Source organism: Ambystoma mexicanum, chromosome 4q (assembly GCF_040938575.1).
Source record: "Ambystoma mexicanum isolate Mex_15411 chromosome 4q, UKY_AmexF1_1, whole genome shotgun sequence".
NCBI lineage: Eukaryota > Metazoa > Chordata > Amphibia > Caudata > Ambystomatidae > Ambystoma > Ambystoma mexicanum.
In genome coordinates, this window is record NC_090928.1 from 1,242,859,987 (window position 1) to 1,242,885,729 (window position 25,743).

Below are 25,743 nucleotides of genomic sequence, written 5' to 3' on the forward strand. Positions count from 1 at the left end.
GAAGCAGGCGGAGTCGACAAAGGAAGCAGGTGAGTCGGGCAGTAGAGCGCGACCTGGGCTGACGGAGAAAACACTGTAAAAAGTGTTACTATCCTCCGTGTGCGTTCCCTGCCCAGGCCCCATTTCCTGGTCTCTCCCATTCCACCCGCCTCCCATCCCGCCCACAGGTGAGTGATTGGCTGCCTGCTTTGCAGCCCCTGGGCCTAGCGCCCGTGTGCTGCGACCCGTCCCAAGCCCCCTCTCCACCCTGCACCCTCTTCCTCGAGCCCTGTCCCACCCGCCTCCCGTCCCGCCCATCCCTGCTTTGATTGGGCCTCAAGCCCTTCATCACTGGTCCTCCCAGGGCAGCCCTCTACCCGCCAGCCTCCTGCGGCTAAGGGCCCCAAGGCCAAGGGCTGCTCCAACAGAAGAGGCTCCAGGAAGTGTCAGCAGGTGTCCGCCGGAGAAGCCAGTAGCCAGCCGTCAACCAGCAACTACAATGGACCAGTAAGGTAGGGTGGCTTGGGTTGGGGAGAGATACAGCTCTGTACCCAAATTGCATTGTGTGATCCCAAACTGCATTGATAAGCCTCTCTCCCACTATACAGGTGTCTCAAACTCGGCAGGGCCTGTGTGCCCGAATTGCATTGTGTGATCCCAAACTGCATTTAAAGCAGGGCCTCTGTACCCAAATTGCATGGTGTGATCTCCAAACGACATTGATAGGCCTCTCTCCAACTAAACAGGTGTCTCAAACTTGGCAGAGCCTCTGTGAACAAAAAATGCATTGTTAGATTCCCAAACTACACTGATAGCAGGGCCTCTGTGCCAAATTATATCTTGTGATCCCCTAACTGCACTGATAGCAGGGCCTCTGTGCCCAATTTGCACTGTGTGATTCCCAAACTACATCGAAAGCAGGGCCTCTGTGACTGAATTGCATTGTGTGATCTCCAAACTGCACTGATAGGCCTCTCTCCCACTATACAGGTGTCTGAAACTTAGCAGGGCCTCTGTGACCAAATTTCCATTGTGTAATCCCAAACTGCATTGATAGCAGGGCATCTGTGCCCAAGTTGCTCTGTCTGATCTCCAAACCGCATCGATGGGCCTCTCTTCCCCCTGTGCAGGTGTCTCAAATCTAGCTCACTCGCAAATTTAGGAAACTCTCAAGTGAGACAGAAGCAACCAGCGAATTGCGGTGGTAGGTCACTCTGACTAGGGCCGCTCGCATCATAAGGCGAAACTCCAAGCTACGCCCGTCCAAGCCACCCTCCAACCAGCAGATACCCTTCCCAACCCACACAGCCTGCTCAACATAGTGAACCGCGCTCAGGGAGATGGACAGTAAAGAGAGCCACTGATAACACCCAACTTAACCCCTACCACCCCCCTTCCACCACTAGGACAGCGACTGAACGAGTCACCAACTCCATCCGGAACACCGCCCACAGACGAGGCCCAAACTAGTAGCGGACACCCCCTCACCCACCACTACACCACAAGACCACAAGACAACCAGGCCAAAGCAGGACCTACTAGATGTCACCAAACAAAGACTAAACAACTCTCAATCCTACAATGCCGTGCAAACGACCCATTCCAAGGAAAAGACGAAGAGATGAAAGAACAACCACTCCAGAACAGCAACGTAGAACTACAATCATAGACTGGACCCCCACAGACAGGAACACAAACCGAAGGAACTCTGTGAGAAGAGAAAAATCCCTATACTTTACTCCATACCTCGCAGACAACCGGCCACCATGGCAATCCAACCCAACATTAGAAGCAGCAACAAACAACCTAACACAAGCAAATAGAAGAAGGATGACCAACGCAAACAGACGACCAACCCAATAACCCCCTACATCACCAAAGCAAGAGGAACTTCCAATCAACAACCACAACTCCCGGAAGACGAAACCGATGAAAACACAAAAAAACCAAGACAAAACCTAGAAGAACTTTTTGAAGACGCTGACACCCCGAATCCCACAGCCCAACAAGTGACCGACCAGGAAGGAAACCTCAACACCGAGCGGAAGTTGACCTCGACAAAGCCCAAACCAAACAACCCCTCCAAACTTCATTGCAATCTAATAAACGCAAGATCCATGTCAAAACACTCAACAGAGATCTTCGACCTACTCGACGACAACGGCATTTACATCCTGTTCATCACAGAAACATGGCTGGACGACAACTACAAAATCACTCCAAAGCTGCCTCCCGACCGACTTCAAATGCCTACAAGTAGAAAAAACAGAAAAGGAGGTGGCATCGCTATAGCATTCAAAGAACAGCTGAAAATAAAAACAGCCGAACCACTCAACATCCTCAACTGCGAAACCATGGTAATACACCTAACAGCGAACTCAAAAACCAACATCACATTCATCATGGTATACAGACCACCAACATATGATGCAACATTCGTGGATAACTTCATAGAAGCCATCACCAACTTAGCCATCAACCACAAACACCTAATCATCCTGGGGGACTTCAACATCTGGTTTGAAGACAGCCACGCCATCTCCCAAAACTCACTAATTGAACAACTCAGCACCATGAAACTACGACAACTAGTCAAAGGAGCAACGCACTCGGCAGGACACACCCCAGACGCAATCTTCGCCAAAGAAAAACTCATCACCACGGCACCTCCAATACAAATACTATGGAGCGACCATCTCATCCCATTCGAGATCACTCTGTCTACCTAAGCCTACATCCAACATCCGAAAACTCACAACCACCACCAAAAGAAACTGGAAACACGTCAAAGAAAGCAACCTATTCGAACAACTGGTATTAATGAAACCCTCAACTACAGAACTCGAGCTAGCTAACTAACCTAGACGGGAAAGCAGAGATACTGCACAAATCGATCACAGATACAATAGACAATCGCCCCAGAAAAACCGTTCACCCCATCAAAAAAAAGAGCAATGGCAAAATGGTTCACCCCACTATTAAACGACATGAAAAAGGAAAACAAAAAGATGAAATTGGAATGGAGGAAAGAATACAACCCAGGGAAAAAACACTGTACCAGAAACAAATCCGTGCATACAAGAAGGAAATTCAAAAGGCAAAGAGAAGACATTACGACGACATAATCAACACTGCCACTAACACACAAAAAGAAATGTTTATTATCATTGAAGAAATGAGAAACCCACTAGGCTGCGATAACACACCAACCCCCTCAGAAAAACTACGCAACGACCTGGCAGATCACTTAAAAAAAATTTTTTAAAAATCAACGACGTCCGTCAAACCATACAAAAGCGACCCACCAACCACAACATACAACCCAACGAACCTAACACGGAACCACAACACAAACTCCGAAGCTTTCCTGAAATATCAACAGAGGCATTCGCAATGCTGGTAAAACGAAGCAAGAAAGCGGGATCACCCATGGACCCATGTCCCCCAGACATCTACAAATCAATCCTCGCACAAGGATCGCCAGCAGAACACTACAGAAACCTTCTAAACCTATCACTATCAACAGGAACTGTACCGAAGATCTTCAAATCAGCATGCATCAAGCCACTCTTGAAAAACACAAGTGGTGACGTGACGTAGATGACCTCTCCAACTACAGACCGATCTCTAACATCCCCTACCCAGCAAAACTTCTAGAAACCTAAGTATATAAACTAACCCAAGAACACGTAGAAAAACACCATCTGCTGGACCAAGCTCAAATCGGTTTCAGACCAGCGAGAGGAACGGAAACTGCACTACTATCCATCTGGGACGACCTCAAAACTAAAGCAGACTCAAACACTACTGCAGCCCTTATTCTGCTCGACCTCTCCGCAGCCTTTGACACAGTTAGCCACGACACCCTGACCAAAAGACTAGAAGACATAGGCATAACAGACACAGCACTACGCTGGACCAAATCATTTCTAGCAGACAGAACAGAAACAGTGTGGATAAAACCTTTCAAATCCACTCCACGAGTTAACGACTGTGGAGTGCCACAAGGATCCTCACTATCTCCACTATATTTCAACATCTATCAGACTCCGGTCATCAGAATCTTGAAAAAATACATTACATGTTACAACTACGCAGATGACACTCAGATCATCTACAAAATCAAAGGCACTGACGACCATTCAACCCTAACCGACTGTCTAAAAGAAGTCTTCAGCTGGATGGATGCCAACAACCTGAAAATCAACCCAGGAAAGACAGAAATCATGATCGTATCCAAAGACCAAGAGAACGAAACCACCATCCCATGGCCTACGGAAATGGGAAACGCACCGACACCTTTCGAAGGTAGTGAAAAATTTGGGAGTCCTAATGACAACAACCTAACCCTGGAATCACAAATAAATGCAACAGTGAAGAAATGCTTTTTCCTCCTCCACACGGCAAGAAGAATTCTACCTTTCCTCTCCTTCACGCACAAAACACTTACTATCGTCGCCCTAATCATGTCAAAAATCGACTATGCAAACAGCCTCTACCTCGGAATACCTGAATACCTCCTGAAGAAACTGCAACAGATCCAAAATACAGCAGCAAGACTACTCCCAAACTATCCAGAAGAGACCGCATCACTCCAGCCCTAAAAACACTACACTGGCTCCCAGTAAAACATTGCATCACCTTCAAAACAATGTGCATAACGCACAGGGCAATCAGCGGACAAGGAGCAGAATTCCTACAAAAGAAAATAACAGTCTACAAACCAACGAGACCCCTCCGATCAAGCAACGAAATCCGCCTGGAACTCAAACCATACCTTAAGAAAAAAACTTGAAGGCACCTCCTTCTACCTCTTAGCCGCAAAAACCTGGAACAACATCCCAAAAGAAATCAGAAACAAAGAAGATCGCCTAAAATTCAGGAAATCACTAAAAACCTGGCTCTACAACACCACAGACTAAACCTGGAAACCAAAACTGGAAAAAGGATGACTAAACCGGAAAAGACACGGACATTCCTGACCCGAGAGAATAACTCGCACAGAGATTTAGTCAACTTCCCCAGACAATCCCACCAACACTTTCGCCCGCCCCTTAATTAACGCCAGGTACCACAATGGTGTGGAATTATCGAGATATTGGCAATCACCCCACTACTTGAGAGGTTGTCATTGGTAGGTGCACTGGCCACAGGAGTATGAAGGGAGGATAAGGGGAGCTATGAGAGAGCATGTTGGAGGTGGGGGCCAGAGGAGTAAGGAACCTGTATGCCAGTCGGACCCAGATCAGGACAGTGCCGCATCAGGGGAGATTACGCAAGCCGAGTGCATCAATTCAGGATAGAGACGCAAACTAACCTACCGTACTAACAATTTCCCTCTCTGCATACACCTCTCAAACTCCAAACCAAACACAACCAAAACCTACAGCACAACAAACCGCACAAACTTCACTACATCACGACAACAAACAAAAACACACATAGCCTTGCACAACAGTACACGACGACTACCGGCCGCAAACACCCCAAGCCAGCCAACGGACCCACCGGGCTGAGGCCGCCAACAGCACATCACAGCTCTCTTGCACTTTTCCTGCTTCCTTCCACTAACTCAACCTACCCTCCTTTTTCAGAGCCGCCAGAGCGCCAGGGGACCACTCTGGTGGTGATAATGCGCAGTACAAATGTCCTTTAACATTAACAAGGGACCGCAGACGGCGCAGGATCCGCGGTCCTCCCCAGAAACCAACTAGACCAGACTGATCTGCTTAGATTAGGTTTGAGCAGCCAAGGTCAGTGGATCTTCCCCAGGAGCCCCTAACCCAACATTTGTACAAATGGTTGGAAATTCAGGTCAGCAGCGGCGGGGGTGGGGAATTCCGGGAACAGGCAGGGAGGGCAGAAAAGGCCCCTGTTCAAAATAGTTATTTAGCTAATGGAAGCAACACACTGACATCCACAAGCTCTTCAGGAACACATAGACAGCGCAATGATATTCTGAGAATACGTAAGGAGCTCATCGGGGGAGATCCCAAAGCCACTCCTATCATAAATCCTCATGGGGCCGGATGACGAGAGTGAACTCAAAACCATCTCATGGAATGTCCAGGGCCTTAATTCCCAGGGGAAACGCAGGTCTGTGAAGCATAACCTTGGTCTGTTGACGGGGGATATAGTGATCCTCCAGGAGACTCGCTCAAGCTGATGAGAAGCATATTAGATTCAAAAGGTTCAAAAGGGCATTCTTTGCTACAAGGGGTGTGGGGGGGAAGGGGAGTAGCCATCCTACTGAGTGAGCAGGTCCCCCAAACAATCAGTGAGGAGAGACCCCGGTGGTAGTTATCTTCTGGTGAAGGGGCTGTTCATCGAACGACCCATCAACATCTTAGCTGTGTACTGCCCCAACACTGCCCAGGACAAGTTCATATCTGACCTGGTCCCGGTCGTCCTTGCATTTTCAGAGGGATTTCTCATCGTAGGTGGTGATTTCAATCTGGTCCCTGATCCCTTAATGGACAAAACTTTCCCCCCAACCAGAACAGACTACTCCCACGTCTTATCTCTAGCTAGGGACCTCAGGGAAACGGAAATGCATGGAGACTGCAACGAGGGGACAAGGGATTACACTCGCTACGCCCACGCGCATAGGCACTTTTCCAGAATAGACCTCTTATTAGTCACAAGTGTCCTATACCCATCCCTGGACAAGGTAGAAATACACACCCAAATGCTCTGACCATGCCCCAGTGTCCGCAATCCTTAGTATAAGTGGTTCTAAACATCCCCCACATAGATATTAGAAATTATGTGACTCTATCCTCTTGGACGAGTGCATTAAAAGGGAAACCGAGGAGACACTTAACTACTTTGCCGAAAATTCGAAACCCGATACGGCCATAGCTGTTATCTGGGATGCGATGAAAGCAGTAGTGAGGGGTACACTCATAGGCGCGGGGGCGGAACAACGGCAGGTTTAGAAAATCACAGCAACTAAACTAGAGGAAAAGGTAGTGTCCCTGGAAAAAGAGCTGAAATCCCATATGTCAAGGAAAACGGAGAGGGCTTTGAAAAAAGCCAAAATTGCGCTGGACATGCACTGGGCCGACTGCTCAGCTAAATCACAGGCCTGCACAAAGCAATTCTATTCTAGTAAGGGTAATCAAGCAAACACGGTTCTCGCATATAAATTGAAAAAAAGTCTACAGTAGAAATAACATTTTGCGACTCAAAGGAGCAGACAAATGCCTGATGCACAGAGGCGGACAAAATCGAGGAGTTGGTGAAAACCATAAAGCAGTAATGTCGGTCTCACCCACCTCCCTTGAGAATCTGCCCAGTTACCTCTGCCATAACAACCCCCGAAACAAAACCCAACTGTCAACCTTGGAAGCCCGCATTAAGTCCCTAAACAACACAGCACTGGGCACTGATGGGTTAACTGTGAAATTCTACAAAACGTAGGCACATATTGTAGCCCCGCAACTAGAGACCCTGTTCAACTCTTTCTTGACCACAGGCTCAGTCACTAAGTTAATGGCAGAATCGCTAATGATTTTGGTTCATAAGCCCGGGAAAGACCCAGAACTGGTGGCCTCTTACAGGCCAATAGCCCTAATGAACAATGACGGTAAAAATGTCTCTAAGGTACTAGTGTGTAGACTATAAGCACATCTCCCGGACATAATTGCCCGAGATCAAACAGGATTCATCCCGGGTAGAGGGGCGCACGAAATTAGGCGTACCATAAACCTAATAAAAAGTGTGCATAGGATGGGGGAGTGAATAATAGTACTATCGTTTGATGAGCACAAAGCGTTTGATTTGGTTGACTGGGGTTACATCCGCAAGGTGCTACCGTATTTTGGGTTTGGCCCAAACTTCACAAAATGGCCAATGGCCAACTACCAGAATCCCACCATGCAGCTCTGGGTCCATGGCATCAGATCTGAAACATTATGCATAACCAGGGGAACAAGACAGGGCTGCCCCCTTTCATCTCTGCCTTTTGCCTTATCTATGGAGCCTTTTGCCTTATCTATGGAGCATTTTGCCATTAGAGTTAGGCGGACCCCGAGGATAAAAAGGTTCACGATGGGGGGGACACGAATACAAAATCGCACTATACGCGGATGATGTGCTGGTAACCGCAACCAAGCTAGTCACGTCCCTGGAGCCCCTCTGGGAGAAGATCGAGGAGTTTGTGGCGGTATCCGGGTTCAGGATGAATTTGGGCAAATTGTCAGCAATGGCAATTAATCTTACCAAAAAACAAGACAGCCCTCAGCCCCATGTTGCTAATCCACTGGGTGGAGACCGCAATAGAGTACCTCTGGGTGCAGATCCCTAAAGACACCTTAGATTTATACCTAAGCAACTTCCCACACCTAGTAGATGAGTTCCGGCGAGACCTAAAGCACTGGGCGAACCAAGAAAGGTCCTGGTTCGGGCGAATAGCCGCAGTAAAAATGTATTTAGTTCCCAGAATAATTTACCGATGCGCGGCACTTCTGGTGCACATTCTGGAGAGCAAACTAGTCACCCTACAAAGGAACATATAGAATTTTGTTTGTGGGGGGGAGGAAACTCAGAATAGCAAATATCATGCTCTGGGGGAGGGCCTTGGGAGGCTTGGGAGTACCTGACCTGGCTAGATATGCACAGGCTGCACAACTGTCTCACGCATACACATGGGCGCAATCAACGGGCCAGCCGCTTTGGAAGCAACTAGAAGAGGCCTGGTGCCTGGTCCCCCTGACCGATCTCCCACACCTACCATCCATAAAATCCTGGGCAAATCAGGGTCCCCTCACAGCAACAAAAACCATTGCTCGCAGTTGGAGGGCAGCAGCGCGGAAATGGGACTGTAATGGCACCATAGGACTGCTCCCACCAATCTGGAATAACCCAGATTTCACCCCAGGAAACCCCCCACAGAGCTTTGCAGCATGGAAGGAGGGAGGGCTGGAAAAACTATACAACGTTTTAGAAGCGGGACTACCCATAACATTTGAAAGATGCAAGGAAAAATTCAGGGTAGAAGAGTCCGAGTGGTTCCACTATGCTCAGCTGCAGCATTGGATCTCCCACAAAATAGTCAGTTAAAAGGGGGCTAGAGACCTCACCGCTCTTGAATTCTCCTTACAGTCAGCAACCACACGGGGCAGAATCTCAGCGCTCTATCGTCTCCTGGACAGAACAGACCCCGATAAAAAAGAAAATGATATGCTCAATTGGCAGAGGGACCTGGGCCGAGCAATAGACATAGCAGAATGGGGAAAGATCTGGACCAGGCTACACAAAAGCTTGCAGTGCATCACGAACAGGGAAGAAGGGTTTAAGCTCTGCTATAGGTACTATATCACCCCAGACCAATTAAATAAAGCCAACCCTGAAATACCACCAGACTGTTGGAGAGGTTGTGCAACCAGCGGAACCCTGTATCCACCTAGTCTGGTCCTGCCCAAAAGCAGAGGAATAATGGAGCAAGGTGACAGGCCATATAAGAGCAATCACCGGACTGGTGATCCCGTGGGATCCTGGAATTGTACTGCTGGGAGGGGGCTTTCCCACTCTTGGGGCAGCTATCACGTCTGTGCACTCATCTCTTGTTAGCTGCAAAAGTTGCAATGGCACAACTCTGGAAAAACAAGAACGGCCCCTCGGCTGCGCTATGGTGGTCAAAGTGTTGCGAAATAGTAGTGACAGAAAAGGTGTCAGCGATCCGCTCGGGTAACCTGAACGATTTCCTGAACACATGGGCACCCTTCATGGACTATTCAGAAACTTTTCCAAGCCTCACCAGGAGGCCCCTGCTAACGCGATGGCTCCAAGGCGGAATGGACTAAACACCTAAGGAATGAGACAGGACAGACCCTGGCCTTGCGGCCCCTGTGGGAAATTGCATGGAACAATTGCATCAGTAACGTCCCCTGTGGAATAAACTTGTCTTTACCTCTGTCTGATATCCTGTATTGTTGGAAAATGCTATGCTGATGTCGATGTGTACCGAATTTTGAATAATCTAATAAAATGTTTATTTGAAGAAACAAAAAGATAGCAAGAATGCTAGTCCTATTCAGGGTGTCAGTCTTACAGCGACCCCCTCGACAGGACAGAATTAAATGATGAAAATTTTCAGATTCAACCAATTTGAATTTGTGATGGCATTATTCGTAGCGGCAAATAACTTGGGATCATTGCTCTGACTGAAGTGAGCAAGTCTCTCCTGTTGATTGAGGGGGCCACTTGCGAGACATGGCAAATTTGGACCATGGCTATTTGTGTTCATGGGATGAGCAGTCTTGAATCGCTGCTGCTCGAGTGTAAGGTATTGGTGAGCGATGTGCGAGGAGATTCATGTGTGGATTGATTAACATTAAGATTCGAAGCAGCATCAGATTTAAAGGCAGTGGTACATGGAGTATGAGACATATGCTGCCAGTTTCCTGCAGAGTCCAGGAGTGGGGTGGTTGTTAGCATAGGAGTCTGTTTTTGAATATCATTATCGTCGGGTGTGTCATCATTTAATTTAGCTTCCTCTCTCACTAGCTCATCAAGCAGCGCATAGTCTCTATCCACGTGAATTAATCCTGTGGGACAAAACTCTATGCGAATTGAGGACTTTGGAGTTAGCTATTTTATTTGAGAAATGGTAGTTTGTATCTTTGGCGTGGCAAAGCAAGAGCACGTATGAATCTACGGTGACCACTCTGGACTGGCTTTGGAAGGGATTTTTGATTCTTTGCCTTTATCATGGACTGATTGTGAGAATGGTTTTTAGAGAAGATGTTATAATTTGAGCCAGAAGTTAAGTTATTAGAAGCACTCAATGTCACATCTTTCAGAGCATGAGATTTAAATGGAAGCTGTATTTGTATTTTGTATTTGTTTTATTTGTTAAATGTTAAAGGTATTTGTACCGCGCACCGTCACCAACGGAATTGGTCCCCGGGCACTCTGGTGGATCTGTAAGTGATAAAGGGGGGGATTGGTTAGTAGGTGGAAGAGGGAGTAGGATAGTGAGAGGAGTGGTGTTCTGTTGGCAGCTTCAGCTCGGTGTACACCGGGCACCGGGTGCTGAGCTTTGGTGCGGGTATTGGATCGGTGTCAGTCCGCGTGTGCTGTTGCTCCGGCTTATGTGTTGCAGTGTTGTGAAGTGCGTGCGGCTTGTTGTGCGAGAGATGGTTGTGAGTTTTTTGTGTGAGCTAGGTATGCAGAATTTGAGCTTATATTGGTTAATGGGTTACAAGATCTTTAGCATGGTAACATTCACAGTTTCGTCTAAGTGTGGCACTTGTTGGCCTTCGCATGTGGGAATGCCAACATTCACAGACTTTTCTAGGTGCGGCGCAGACTGGTGTTTAGAAATCTGTCTAGGTGTGGACATGCTAACATTCATAACATAATCATTTGATAAGGGGGATGACCCAAGCATCCTTAAGGTTGTCAGGGTCCGATCCTGATTAGAAAGACGCATTAATAAATGAAGTAATGAAGGGATCTAGTTCTCGGATGGCCTCTTTAATGATCGGTGCCGGGCATGCATCACCTTGGCAGTTGGTGGGTTTAATCTTTCTAATTATATTTTCCACTTCCCAGGAAGATAATGGGGAGAAATTGAATGGTTTGATTGTGTGTGTGGGCAGGGGAATTGTTGGTAAGGAAGTGGTAGTATGGTCAGTCGATAGGCTTAGTGTTGATTTTAGTTTGTAATGTGGCGATTTTCGCCAGAAGCGCTTTTTGGATGTTGGAACACCAGGTGGTGTCAGTTATGCAATTGTCTAGTGGGGGCTATAGGAGATTCAAGTTCTTTAAGGACCTTGTAGAGCTCTTTGGTGTTGGATTGCGCCTGAGAGATGCGTTTGTTGTAAGTGTCTTTTTTTTGCTAGGAATATAGCAGCTTTATATGCAGTAGATGCTGTGGTTAAGGTGTTTTTGTTAGATTCTGTGAAGTGGCCTTTCCAGTGTGCCGCTGCGTTTCTCTTAGCTTCGCGCAGATCTTAGTTGAGGTGAGTGTGCGGTTTAGATTTCCTCAGTTTGAGAGGGGCTATAGAATATAAAGCTTTCAGTATGGTTTGATTATAGGTGTCCACTAGGACTGTAGGGTCTGAGTGGGCCATGAAGAGGGAGGATTATGGGGAGTAATTTCTCCTTAGACATATCCTTCTTATTTCTAGTTTGGATGGAGGGTGCAGGATTTGATTTAGGGCTCTGTTAGATTTAATAGCGAAGGTTATCTTGTGGTGATCTGACGGATCCAAGGTGTGACGGATCCAAGATTGATGGAGCAGTTCAGATCGATGAGCCAGTCCAAGGTTCTTCCTTTGTCCTGAGTAGGTTCATGGATGTGCTGGGAGAGTCCTGTGTCTGCTAGTGAATTGGCTAGATCTAGGGCTATCCGGTCTTTAGGATCTTAGTATCCTAGATTGAGGTCACCAAGTAGAATGATTTGGGAGTTGGGCTTGGAGTTGGCTGTGAGGAGGGAAGATATGTCCTCGACAAAAGTGCTAATAAGGCCCGGGGGCCTGTAAATGAGGTGCATTGTGGCTGTTTGATTAGGTGATAATTGAAGTTTAACTGTTAGTAGCTCAGCAGAGCCAATATGCATATTGGGGATAGGTCTAAGTTCGACAGATCTTTTGAAGATAAAGGCTACTCCTCCGCCTTTTGGATTGGAGGCAGTCTGTCGCATCCAATGATGGCATCATTCTCAGGTACTGCTAATGATAAGGCAGGGCCTGATGCTGCATGTAGCCACAATTCTGTAATGGCTAGGAAGTCCAAGGGTTCAGTTTCGATAAAGTCAGCAATGTCTAATGCGTGAGCTGTGATCGATGTAGCATTGATAAGGGCGCCTTTGATTAGGGTGTCTTTAGCCTTGTGCGCTTGTTGTTGTGGGTTGCGTTTTTTTTACGGGGGATAACGGGAGTGGGTGCCCTAGAGAAGTGGCAAGGTTTATTAGAGGGCAGCGATAGGTTGTGTGGTGGTTTAGAGGTGAGTCTGGACCCTAATCATAAGTTTCTATGTTTAATAGAGAAGGGTTGGTTTGGTTGTGAAGTGTTTGATCTATAAGGCTGGGTTATTCAAATATGGATTGGTTCCAGACACCTCTAGTACAGGTTCCATAATGGAGGAGTGCATTATAGGTGGGGATGATAGCGAAGGGGAGGAGGACCCAACGATTGTGATAGCTAGTAAGCAGCATATGAGTGCAATGGTGATGAACATTATAGGGGGTGGACAATAGGATTGAGATGCGTAGTACATTTTGTGCTATTGGGTGGAGGGATATCTAGTATCGGCCAGTAGGAAGCTAAGCCGTCAATTTAGGTGCTAGACAGTGATAGTTGATGAAGGCTAATCTTAATATAGTGTGAAGTGGCCTAATAGATGGGTACAGAGACTAGTTCTAAGAAGCATCCGTAGGGTCTATATCCATGGTAAGGAACCTAACACAAGTACTAAATCAACAGTAAGGTAAGGAACATAATACAGGTACTAAATCAATAGAAGGCAGGTAGACCTTACAGTACGATCAGATACAGAAGATAAATCAGACCTGTGTAACAACCGATTTGTTGTGAGGCTCAATGTCTTTTTTTTGTTAAGGATTGCTTGATCGGATAAGGACACTTCTTTGCTTTGCAGCACTCTGTGCAGCACAAGTCGCCCCTGCATCGGGATTCTGAAGAGTGGAAGGAGGTAGATCAATTAATATTAAGGAAGAATCCAACGTTGTGAGCACAGGCTTTATACTCAGCCGAGGCTCCAACTTGGAGTTTTCAATAGCACATGAAATATTCATGGGAAGCCACAATGAGATAGTAGTTTTGCTCCCTTCTGTGACAGGATTTAGGACAGGACTGACCGTATGTCCAATCTAGGTATACACAATACCCATATGCAAGATGAGGACAAAGGTTTAAAATTGTGCTCACCACCTCACCAAACTGCACTCTCCAAGCACTCTTGCCAGTGCGTGCGGCATTTTGATTATGGGGGCAGAGCCAAGTCTAATTAACGCTGCAAGTCCGGTAAGCAGCAAAAAATAAATGTCCTAAGGGTCCACACAAGTAGCTTGTCACAGCTTTACAAAGGGAAAATAAGAAGAGTATAAGTCAATATCCACAGAGCGATGTAGATGGTGAATGTTCACCCTGTTTGTCCCAAGGTACCGGATAGCAGCAGCAGTCTTCCCTGCACCTAACTGCACTCTCCAAGCACTCTTGATTTTTCTGCGTTTGAGAGGTCGCGCATTGGCAAAAGTATTGGTGTTGAATCGTGGAAGGTCCAAATGGAGAACGTTTTCATGGAATTTGAGGGGTTGTCTGTTGGAGGTGGTCAATAAATAGAAGTACTTGGGGTCATTTGTGTATGATAAAAAGGGTGGAATAGACATGGCAATTGACCTCAAGGCAAAGGTTATGGCAGTGACAAGCCAGCTTCTACAGTTTGATTTCAAATATGGTAGATTTTCACTGCTACCAGCATTGAAACTGTTCAAGCAGCAAAATGATTTTTGGGGCCCAAACCAGGGATGATGCAATCTACTGGTCAAAATTGGAAGCAAAACTCTGCGATTACCGGCCTCAGTGCCACTGAAAGGTATACTGTATTAACTAGGGCAGCTCCCTATTCAGAAATTAATTGACTGGGGTAAGCTGCACATTTTGTCAAGCATTTTGTCCCCACCTGCTGCCTCCCTTTTTATGATTCTTAATGATGTTTGGCACAAAGGTTCCTGTAAAGTTTTGATGGCATGGGGGCAGATTGTGTGCAAATGCTGGTGAAAATAGAGGCCTCAACACAAGACTTTCATAGGACCCCACACAGAGTGAAACACACTTTTTAGATGTGTGGATTCATCTGAGAGAGTAGTTGATGAATAGCAGTGTTTTTGTGATCATTTTTTGTGGACGATAAAGAACTCGCACACCCCTGCTCCATATTTGAGGAAGCACCCGTTAAGGCTTTTTAGGACGCAAATGTTGAGAGTAAAGCTAAACCTATTGCCAACTTTGGAAGTTCTGGGCAGGTGGACAAATGTGCCCAGGGAACAGAGACTGTCGGCACTGCGCCCAAGTAGTAGAGACTTTAAAACCTCTGTGTGTGCCATGCCCAGCTTTGTGCGTTCTAAGGGGCAACATTATTCAATTAACCAATAGAACACGGAGGAGGACTTGTGGATTAGAATTTTAAACACTAATGAAATGTCACTGTCAAAATTTTTAGAGTTCTTAAAGGCAGTTTTATCAGAGTTTTAAAGGTCATTGTAGGATGATATGTATTGGATTTTAAATGTTGTTTAGAGTTGTAACCAATGATTTTAAGATTTTCCTTTTTGATGTAATGATGTGACAATGTGTGAAAAGTTCAAATTTGTACTGAAATGCACAATAAATAATAATAATTTGTTTGATATGAATGATCCTGGCACAGTTTCCCTCCTGTTTATGGAATAGTAAAAAAATAAAATCTCCCCCCCCCCCCCCCCCTCTTATCCCTTGTCCCATTATAATTGAGATGTTTGAAGAGGCACATCTTTATTGTACTATGAACTATGTCTTTATTCACTCATCATTTGTATACATGTCATTATGCGCTTCAAGAAAATTCAATTGACTAAAAAAAAGAAAACTAATGGTACGTCACAAGATTTTAAATCTGCCAGAGAAATTCCTGTATGTTGATTTAAATCATACCTATTTAGACAACACTTTTTCTTTTTTTGTTTTCACTCAATTTTTATTGAAAATGTTTCATACAATGGAGAAATCAGTACTTCAGAAATAACCACATCAGATGTAACTCCCTCTCCCTCACTCCCTCGCCCGCTCATGTAAAGCCTGCCTGGAACTTCGGGAGAGTCAAGGTGGAGAATTACATTTTTGGCTTCTTGCCATTCCAGATACATTTTTGAGCCATAGAGTGGAGGGATCTGAAGAAAGACTCCGGAACCATAGTCGGGAGTGATGTAAAGAGGTACAACAGCCGGGGTAGGACGTTAATTTTTAGGGACACCATGCGCCCGAACCACGAGAGAGTCATGAGAGCCCTGCGCTGGAGGTCAGATCTTTTCTTCGAGAGAATGTGAGGAAAATGTAATTCAAAAAGGCTACCCAGGTCCCTTGGGAGGAGTACGCCCAGGTATGGGGTGGCTGTACGCTCTATCCTGATACCCCTCATAAATTCCCGCACCCCGATGGCGTCATTCCCTTTCCCCATTGGCATGAGACTTGATTTTGATAGGTTAATTTTCAAGCCAGAGAAGACTCCAAACGCGTGTATCAGGTCCAGGAGCCGCGGGAGCTAAATAGGCGAGGCTGTCATCCGCAAAAAGCAAAAGCTTAAAATCAAGTTCCCCACAGCAAACCCCCAAGATGTCCTGGTGTCTTATAGCAATAGCGAGAGGCTCCATTGCGAGCACATATAGGAGGGGGGAGATGGGGCAGCCCTGGCGCATCCCCCTAGATAGAGGGGCAGAGACCACACAATTGATCGACACCCGGGCGGACGGGCCATTGTAGAGGGAGGCAATCCACTCACGAAATTTCTCCCCTAGCCCTATCTTCAGCAGGACTTTGCCCATGTAAGCCCACTCAACCAGATCAAAGGCCTTTTCCGAGTCGAGTGAGAGCAGGTAAGCTTCAGCATTGCTATTGCAGACCTCATGCTTTAAATCTAGAGTTTTCCTAATGTTATCTGACCCCTGCCTACCCGGGACGAACCCAACCTGGTCTCCATGAACAAGTGAGCGGAGGTGCTGAGCCAACCTATTCTCAAGCAACTTGGCCAAGATCTTCACATCAGTATTCAACAATGATATGGGGTGATAGGACTAGCAGCTCGTGGAGTCCTTCCCTTCTTTCGGAATAACCAAAATGCAGGCCGACAGCATGGACTGGGGGAGGGACCCAGAGTCAAGAACCGCATTGAACAATTTGGACAAGAACAGAGCCAGAGTGGAGCGAAAGGGTTTATGAAAGGGAACAGTGAAGCCGTTGTCGCCTGGGGTAGTGCCTCCTTCCATGGAGCTAATCGTGTCTAGTACCTCTTGTGGTGTAATGGCCCTCTCCAGGGGGTCCGCCTTCTCCGGATGGAAGCGCAGGATCGGTAGAGCGTCAAGGAAGTTATCAACCTCAGACCCGTCCCCAGAGTATTCAGAAGTATAGAGAAGTTCATAATACTGGTGGAATTGCTCTGCTATCCCTGGATCGTTCAGGCATTTCACCCCCCTCCCCCAGGTAGCCGCACCAAGTCTACTCTTCTGCTATTTCTAAGTTCTCGTAGTCTCCAAGCCAGGATCCTATCTGCTTTCTCCCACCTCTCCATATATTTCTGCTTCAGGAAGGACAATTTCCTTTCGGTCTGTCCAATCAAGAGGGTGGCCAGTTTCGCCTTCAGCAGCTGGAGCTTAGCCCACCTACCTGGAAGCATTTGGGATCGCAGTTTCCCTCCTGGTTGAATCGCCTCTATTTTTTCCCTGAGGAGTCGCTCTTCTTTAGCTCAAACCCGCTTCCTAGTAGCCCCCATTCCAATTAAACCACCCCGGATCGTAGCCTTTAAGGCTTCCCAGACCCCAGCCAGTCTGACCTGTCCATCATCGTTTGTCATGACCACTGCCCCCAAGGTGTCAGACCTAGCCCAACATCCTTGGAAGCAGGGTCATGACCCTCATTCCAGGCACCAGCCGGCCCCCGTAGGGGCCTTTTGGACCTTGTCCTGGCGCCAGTGGCGCCAGGCTCATGCTCATAAAGGGACCCAGTCCCGGCACTGGAAGCGCCGGGCTCATATAAAAGGGATTGGTGCTTGGGTGGACTTATCTGCTGCAGACCATGCTGCCTTCCTACTTGCAGGATGAACTCTTCATCCAATCCTGCTGGGACTACTTTAACTGCTGGGTGAGGCCAACACCACTCCCAAGAACCACATACTGGAACTCTTTTCTTACCTCTGGAGGCTGTGGAAGAAGACGCCTAAGCACTACTGAAGGCTATTTAAACCACACCCGATTGGTTTCACGTGCTTCGCGTTATTCTGCAATAGCAGCAGGACGCTCACCGTGTCGGCTCCAGCTGATCTTCTTCTTCTGCACCTAAAAACAGGACAATCTTCAACTTACCTTCCTGAAATCCAGCTCCAGCCTTCCGTGACATCTGAAAAGGAAAACGAGAACATTAGAGTAGCACGAGAAAATACCAGAGCTGCTCTTACCACCCGTCGGCGCCTTCCAAGGCCTCGTGCCGCGATTCTTCGTTCTCCAGCCATCTGCAACAACAAAGAATACAGGTTAGCGATAACTCCATGATATCTGCTTACCTGTGCCACGGTCTCCGCGAGCTCCGTTCTGCGCCATTTGTCCGCACCTGTGTAAAATACAAGAAGGACATTATTAGAGCTCAGGACTCCATTTCTACTCACGTGCCTCAAGTGTCCTCCGGCACGATCCTTCGGCATCAGTCTTCATCGCCGGTTGCACCGCGACCTGAAAGAAAAGGGGAAAAAGACATTTAAAAGTGCATTTAACTTCAGATGAACCTTTTGCTTGCCTGCAAAAAACTCCGGACTTTTCCACTTACCGGATCAACATACCGGACCTGCAAAGAGGCAAGATTCTGAAAGGACAATAAAAGACTCAAATAAGGCACTTACCGTTCGTGCAGCTAACGACGGTCTTGCCTTCTGGACTCTACCTCCGCAATAAAAGGCTGAACTATCGTCCAGTGAAGTAACTGGCTACAGCGCCCCTGCACAGACGCAGGATGGAGAGCGCCGCATTTATTTACCTAAGGTGAGCATGTGCGGCCTAGGGGAGTCGTAGGAGTGTCAGGAAGGGGAAAGGGCCGAAACCCCGTCAGGCAGACGTTAACCCCTGTTTCTTCTCTGCCTGCAGACATCTCACTCTCCAGATTAAGATCACAGTAAGGAGGGGGCCCTTCCAGGGTGGTGCCAAAGACCTGCGAGTGACTCTGGAAGGTTCGGAGAACGCCCAGACCAGACCCGCGCCTCCGAGGGATTCAGGTGAGCGTTACATCGTTAATCGCGAAGTACTCCTTTATGGCTACCAGGAGGGACTGGGGCGATTCCGTTTCTTTTAACAGATCATTGCAAGACCATCTTGTGGATTCGGGGCTGCCCGGGGGGATTCCCAGTTGGACCCGCACAAGGTCATGACGAGACCACGGAATTACCTCCACTTCAAACTCCGCTATTCCCTCGCTCATTGATTTGTCAACCAGAATGTAATCGATTCTGGAGAAAGAGTGGTGTGGCCTGGCAAAAAACATGTAAAGGGGATTTCTTCCCTGATGCGTCGAGCCAGTGTCTAAGAGACCAAGGCTATCATTAGTGGTCTGAAAAGCAGTGGCCATCCTTCTCTGCGTTTTGTAAGTCTGTGTAAGGACGATCAGATTTTCTGTCCCTCTCAGGCTGAAGGACCATGTTAAAATCCCCCCCATCCAGTAGGAGCCCCTCTGTGAACTCCATGATTTTCGTTTTCATTCCCACCCAAAACAGGTTCTGGGCCACATTGGGAGCATAGACTGAAACCAATGTCCCCTTGTTGCCCCTGATCTCCGCTTTAACCATAACAAAACAACCATCAGGGTCTTTGAGATAGTCCTTTGATTTGAAGTGAGCCTTGGGAGACACCACAATCGCAACCCCCCTATTCTTGGACTGGGTGGAGGTGTGGAACACTGCCTGAATGGATCTGGACTTAAGCGACATCTCTCTACCTCTTGCCTAATCTGTTTCCTGCAGAAACAGAAAATGTAGTTTCAGCCTATTAAATTCCTTCACCACTAAAGATCTCTTATTCGGAGAGTTCAGCCCTCGTGTATTCAGCGAACCCTAGGTCACCGAAATAAGAGTCTGCCATCAGAAGGATAGAACATTTTCAATGACCCTGCAGGGGGACGGATATCACCCACCTCCCTCCTTCGGACTGACCACTGAAAGCGCTCCTTTGACAGAGTGGTCCCCAGCATGTACAAGTTCCCTCTCAGTACATTCAAACAACCAGAATTCCAAGACAACATAAACGGACCCCCCCATTACCCCTCTAGCGCCCTCCTCCCCACCTGAGCGCCTGGACTTCCTGCGATATACGAGACGCCGTTCAGCCAGGCCACCGACTGCATCCACTAGGCGAACAAACCTCAATAGTCAACCATAACACTGAGCCCCCCCACACTTCTCCCCCTTTTTTGCTCCCCCCTCCCCCCCAGGACGAACCCAGATACCTCTAATCAGATTGCCCAGGGGGCACCTCCCGGAAGCACAGATTCAAAATTGCTCCAAACAAGACATTTGGATAAGATAATACCCTCCCCTGCAATTGATCACAGAGAAATGAGGAAACGGCACAGTCATTTGTTGGCCGACCCGGGGGAAGGCAGGGCCACTTGTCTGAATTGTCTATTGCCATTGACCTGTCTCCTCTGCGAGAGACTGCTAGATCGACCATTAGACTTCTGTGGGCTCGCGGCTTCGGCTCCTTTGATCTCCTGGTTCTCCACGGGGGTGGAGTCCCCCAGGAATTCTCGGGTCACTCTTTTGGATGTCATCCTCCATCACCAAGGAGTATTTATCGCCATCCTACTCGAAGGAGAGAGAAAAGGGGTGACCCCATCTGTATCGAAGACCCTTAGGTTGAAGCCGTTTTGTTAGTGGGCCGCAAAGGCGTCTCCTCGCCAGAGTGAGGGCTGATAGATTGAGACTCTCGCATCTCCCCACTCCATAGGACCCTTCTTACGCGCCAGCTCAAGGATCTTACACTTTTCTGCATAGTGGAATCGCACATGAATTGATCTGGGACCTCTGGCAGGGGCACCCGCCCTGTGAGCTATGTCAATGGTCGGCTCGGTGGTGTTGGAATCGTTGAACAGTCTGTTAATGCTCTTGTTGACAGTTTTGATGAAGTCCGTCCTGCGTTTCACCCTCCTGCTCTGGGACCCCCAGGAATCTGAGATTGCTCCGGCGTGCCCTGTTTTCCAAGTCATCAAGCTTTAGCATGCACTTCTCCTCCCTTCTCTCCAGTTCTGACAGGCGCATGTCCATTTGGGTCTCCAGAATGTCAACTGAGGTTTGGTTTGCCTCCAGTGCCTGAACACGATCATCCACTGAGTCCACTTTATTGTTGAGGGAGTCTAATCTCTTGCTAATATCTGCCCTAAATCCACGCATCTCCTTCAGAAGAGCCGTCCTGTTCTTATTAACTGTCTGGACATCCATTCATCCCGGATGCACAGGCGCTGACACACTGCCTAGCTCCATTTCGTTGTCCGAGGAATGGCGGAACTGTTGGAGTGACTGGACTCAGTCCATGAGTGCCTGGTGTGGGCGGACGCCTTTCTTAGGAACCAGAAGCCAGATCTGATGGGGGACCCGTTCAAAACAGCACTGGGGACCAGAGTAGTTACCAGTGATTTTCCGAAGGAACAGGACTCGCTGCCAGGGAGCCCGAGGAGCAACCGGAGCCGGTTGAGTTGTGGGCTTCGAGGTATGGCACCCCTGAAGGGGATGCAGCTGTAAGGAGGCAAAAGGGCCCCAAGGGTATCGTTGCTTCACAGCAGCACCAACACTGCATGCTTCAGTTTGCGTTGGTGATAGTTGGGGTTTTGTGCAGGGCAGGTCTGGGGCTGCAGGTGTTGGCTCAGACTACCCTCCTCTATGTGGTATGGTGGTACAGAAGCCCTCCGGACCCCCGGCCGGATCTCACTCTCCCTCTACGCTAGGGGTGAGCAGCTGTTCTCCCCCGGGACGGTCAAGAACTACCCTAGGCTTAGGCAGCGGGCTCTGGGGGGGCTATGTTGTGGTTGCGCACTGGGGCGCAGATGAGGGGGATGACTTCAGGACCGTAGAGTGAGGAATTGATTCTTGCTGTGTTCCTGTGTGACACACTGCCACTGGATGCCTCTGGTGCAAGAATAAATCCACTCCAAGTGAGACTAGACAATCGGGCGACCCGACACCCGACCATAGAGAGTCCAAGGTAGTAGCACCAGTCCACCCACTTCTGAGTAAGGGGCCCAGAAAAGAAGGATCTTGTGTTCACTGCTTCTTTTTACACAACTGAGTCCCACCACAGCATCCCCAGCGCCGCGTAGGGGGCGCTGGTTAGGAGCAGCAGCTTTACACACTCACGGGGGTCCCTATCAAGGACAACACTAAAGTCTGAGGGTTCCCATCAAGGCAAGCGTGGGTTTAGCGGGGCAACCACAGATCACACCAAAGGCGCACTCTCCTTCCCCCACCAACGTAGCTGGCTTAGCACTTATCTGGATGTCTGGCCAGCCTGGATGCCATCCGCAGTCACAGCCACGTTGCTCCCTCTTTCTACTCCACTTAATGCAGGGAGTGCTGTCGGGGCCGATCTGCTTTCGCATGTACAAGACGGAGGGAAGGCTCGTCCAGAGCGCTTTGCAGAGGGGGCGGTGTTTCAATGGAGGATCCTCCTGCTCCGGATCTCAGGCGGGATGCTGCAGGGCCACGGGGCCTTCTCACCCCCGAGAAGAGGCGCGCAGATGAGGGGGCGGGCCGCCAGGATCTACCACCCAGTGGCGCCCCAGACAATTTTCTTAGGGGTGGCCACACTGGAAATCTTGGGGTGGAATACCAAAAAAAACACCCATAACTGAATGGGCCGGTGGGGGGGGGCCAGCGCCTTTATAAGGGGGGCCGTGGCCCCGCTTGGACACCCCTTGGAGGCGCCCCTGCTGCCACCAGGAGACGGGTCGATTATCCACACCTGCGCCCGTCTCCAGACTCCATGTTGGCCGAGGATGGACCCCGGCGTCCCGGCAGGCCAGCGGAGTGTGGGTTCCCCGACTCTTGTCTCTGGACGCCCAGATCTTCAAGGAAACAAGGCGTAGAGAAGTCGGGACTGCAGCATGCAGAGCCCCCGGGACTCAGACAACTCCTGGGGAGTCGGGTACTCTCTCCGGGGGGGCTGGAGGAGGGAGGCTCAGACCCCTTCTAACAGTCCCAGTAGAGGAGATCAGCAAAGATGTGTCAACACATCTCAGCGCCCCCTGGTGGCTCCCTTAGATGACACTTCTGCCAATTTACTGAAATGTTCAAGGAAAGTACAGCAGTGTTAGAGGGGATGGGCTCGAATTATGAAGATGTAACCCACAACCCGAATAAGGTGAAATCAAAAGTAGAATTATGCGACTGGTACCAGCAGAATGATAAAATCTAAAAGAACAAAATGTACAAGCATTATAAAAAATCAACAAATACAATTAAGACTTTGCCTCGATATCTGAGCCTGTTTCTGGACAGGAAAATTAGGTTAACCTATTTAAGATTTATGCTAAATATGTTATGCACTCTAGATAATATGGGCCCCCCTATAGAGGCATAATGAAAAAAGATTGAGTGTGCCAATTAAATGAAACGTGCACACATTTAATTATTGAATAATCAACCATCAAAGCGCCTAGGCAACAATGGGTAACATTTATCTTGGACCAAACTGCGGATCGGGCATGACAAACTGTGGCAAATGTTTATGGGTAAATCTGTGATAATTCCACTGTTCCATTTTATTAAAGCAATCTATGTATGTTGGGGGATCCTTTTTATAAATGGGTTTTAAAGGATAATTGCAATTGTGAAAGGATGTATTTTCTATGATCATTATATTAATTGATGTTCTTTAAATATACCGTAATTTATTTGGTTGTGTATGGCTGTTTTACATTGTTGATGTGAAGGTTTTGTAAACCGAATCGCAATAAAAAAATAAATATATAAAAAAGTGACTGTTAGTGACCATTCGGTAGTTTTAGGGGAGGCGTATGTATGCAGTACATTGGCAGTTTAACTTGCTGCTGAGGGACATATCTGACATCAAGGGTGAGCCGAATGATAATCAAGTAGATGCCCAATAGATGCTTTCTCAGTCAGTGATTTTGTCTTTACTAAAAGGTACAACATAGAAACCACTGATGTCGGAGAAGATGGCTGCACATCTGGTGCATTTGCAACTGATTTTTGATCCTATTCTAACACAATGGTGATACATCATTGATATTAGTAACAATTTGTCTCCTTTTTCTTTTGTCAGGACACAGTGGGAACATGCATAGAAAAAAGTTCCACAGGAACAGCTACCCGCCTACACACGTGCTCGGTTTGTTTAGTTGCACGAAGTGCTACCCTTCATATCGGTTAATTAGTAGCGACAGAAACAATAGAGCTATACATTTTTAATTTGTAGATACAAAACACTCAATAGAATTTGTTAAAAAAAGACAAAAAATGCATTATACGTAACATCTCGTAAAAAACATACAGTGAAAGTCAATGTTTTCAACCAGAAACTATTTCTTTGAACTTGACACAATCGTCTTATAGTGACGATATTGTGGGGTTAGTAAAGGTATGAGGTAAACATCATAATTCATATAACCTCAAGTTACAATTAGCTTGTCCATGACTGTCTGTCGACACCGAGAAGTGTGTTTCTAGGTCCTAGCAGCATTGATTAAACAAGAGAAAACACTCTGTAGCCGATTTTTGAGATGCTATCGGATGTGTGCTGGACCCGTCTTCAGGACTTCGTATAAAAATACCCGGAGTGAAATGTCAAAGGTGGTTCATTGGTTGGAGCCCTTCACGAATGGCAATCTTTCAATTGCTTGATGGACGTGTGTGGCTTCAAATTTGGTGTGAATCTGGACGAAATTTAGTTGTCCGTACTGTGAATCTTCACAATAATTTGAACTTTCCAGCAAAAGCCAAATGTGCTTTTGTTAACTTCGGCAAGCCGCAAACCTATTTGCACGTGTCTTGTCAAAATAGTGTCTGGATACGATGTTCGCCCAATCTTCGTGAACAATTGTTGACAATAATTCTCACGCTCCAACGCTGTGGTCGTTTCACAAGGGTCTAACCCTGTGGCTGCCGGATATTCTCATGCTCGCGTGTGGAACTAACTAATTGAAAGATCGGTGTCGAAGAGTCATGGACAAGCTAATTGTAACTTGAGGTTATATGAAATATGATGTTTACCTCACACCTTTACTAACCCCACAATATTGTCACTATAAGATGATTGTGTCAAGTTCAAAGAAATAGTTTCTGGTTGAAATCATTGACTTTCACTGTATGTTTTTTACGTGATATGTATAAAGCATTTTTTGTCTTTTTTAACACAAATTCTATTGAGTGTTTTGTATCTACAAATTAAAAATGTATACCTCTATTGTTTCTGTCGCTACTAATTAACCGACATGAAGAGTAGCACTTTGTGCAACTAAACACACCTAGCACGTGTGTAGGCGGATAGCTGTTCCTGTGGCACTTTTTTCTATGTATGTTCACAGTAGTCCTCTGCCACACAGCCCCCTAAAAAAGAGGACTTTTCAGCTCTAATTCCCTTGTTTCATTTCAGGACACAGTGGGAATCCATGTCGCCAACTGATCAAAGCTTCATGAAGAAAAAGATCAAGTATTTGATTGCAAATGTGAGTATCAAGTGTGAGGAGGGTAGCTTTGAAAATGTCATACTTATGAAATGACTGAAAAGGAGAGAGTCATTTGTGTACAAATGCAGTGGAGTGTGGTGGATAAGAGTTGGGATAGCCAGTGAGCTTAATAGAAGGCAGCCGGCTCATGATATGATATGGTATTTGTAACGCGCCTATACACAGGTGTTTCAAGGCGCGATGAGGCAGGGAGGGGAGGAACAAGGGGAGACAGACAACGATCCTACTAGGCCAGGTGTCATTCAGATCGCGCAAGTGCAGGGGTGGGGGAGGGGGAAAAGTGCAAGGGGAAGGGGAGGGGGGGGGG

At 47.4% G+C, this 25,743-nt stretch overlaps 1 protein-coding gene across 2 annotated transcripts in view; it reads left to right on the forward strand.

Annotated features, from left to right (window-relative positions):
* The window catches only part of LOC138468319 (exportin-5-like), a 2,047,117-nt gene that overhangs the window by 160,782 nt on the left and 1,860,592 nt on the right, over positions 1-25,743 (forward strand). For both annotated transcript variants that reach the window (XM_069608821.1, XM_069608822.1), the window contains exon 3: positions 25,343-25,415. In XM_069608821.1, the coding sequence (XP_069464922.1) occupies positions 25,343-25,415 (73 nt within the window). The remainder of the gene's footprint in view (positions 1-25,342; positions 25,416-25,743) is intronic.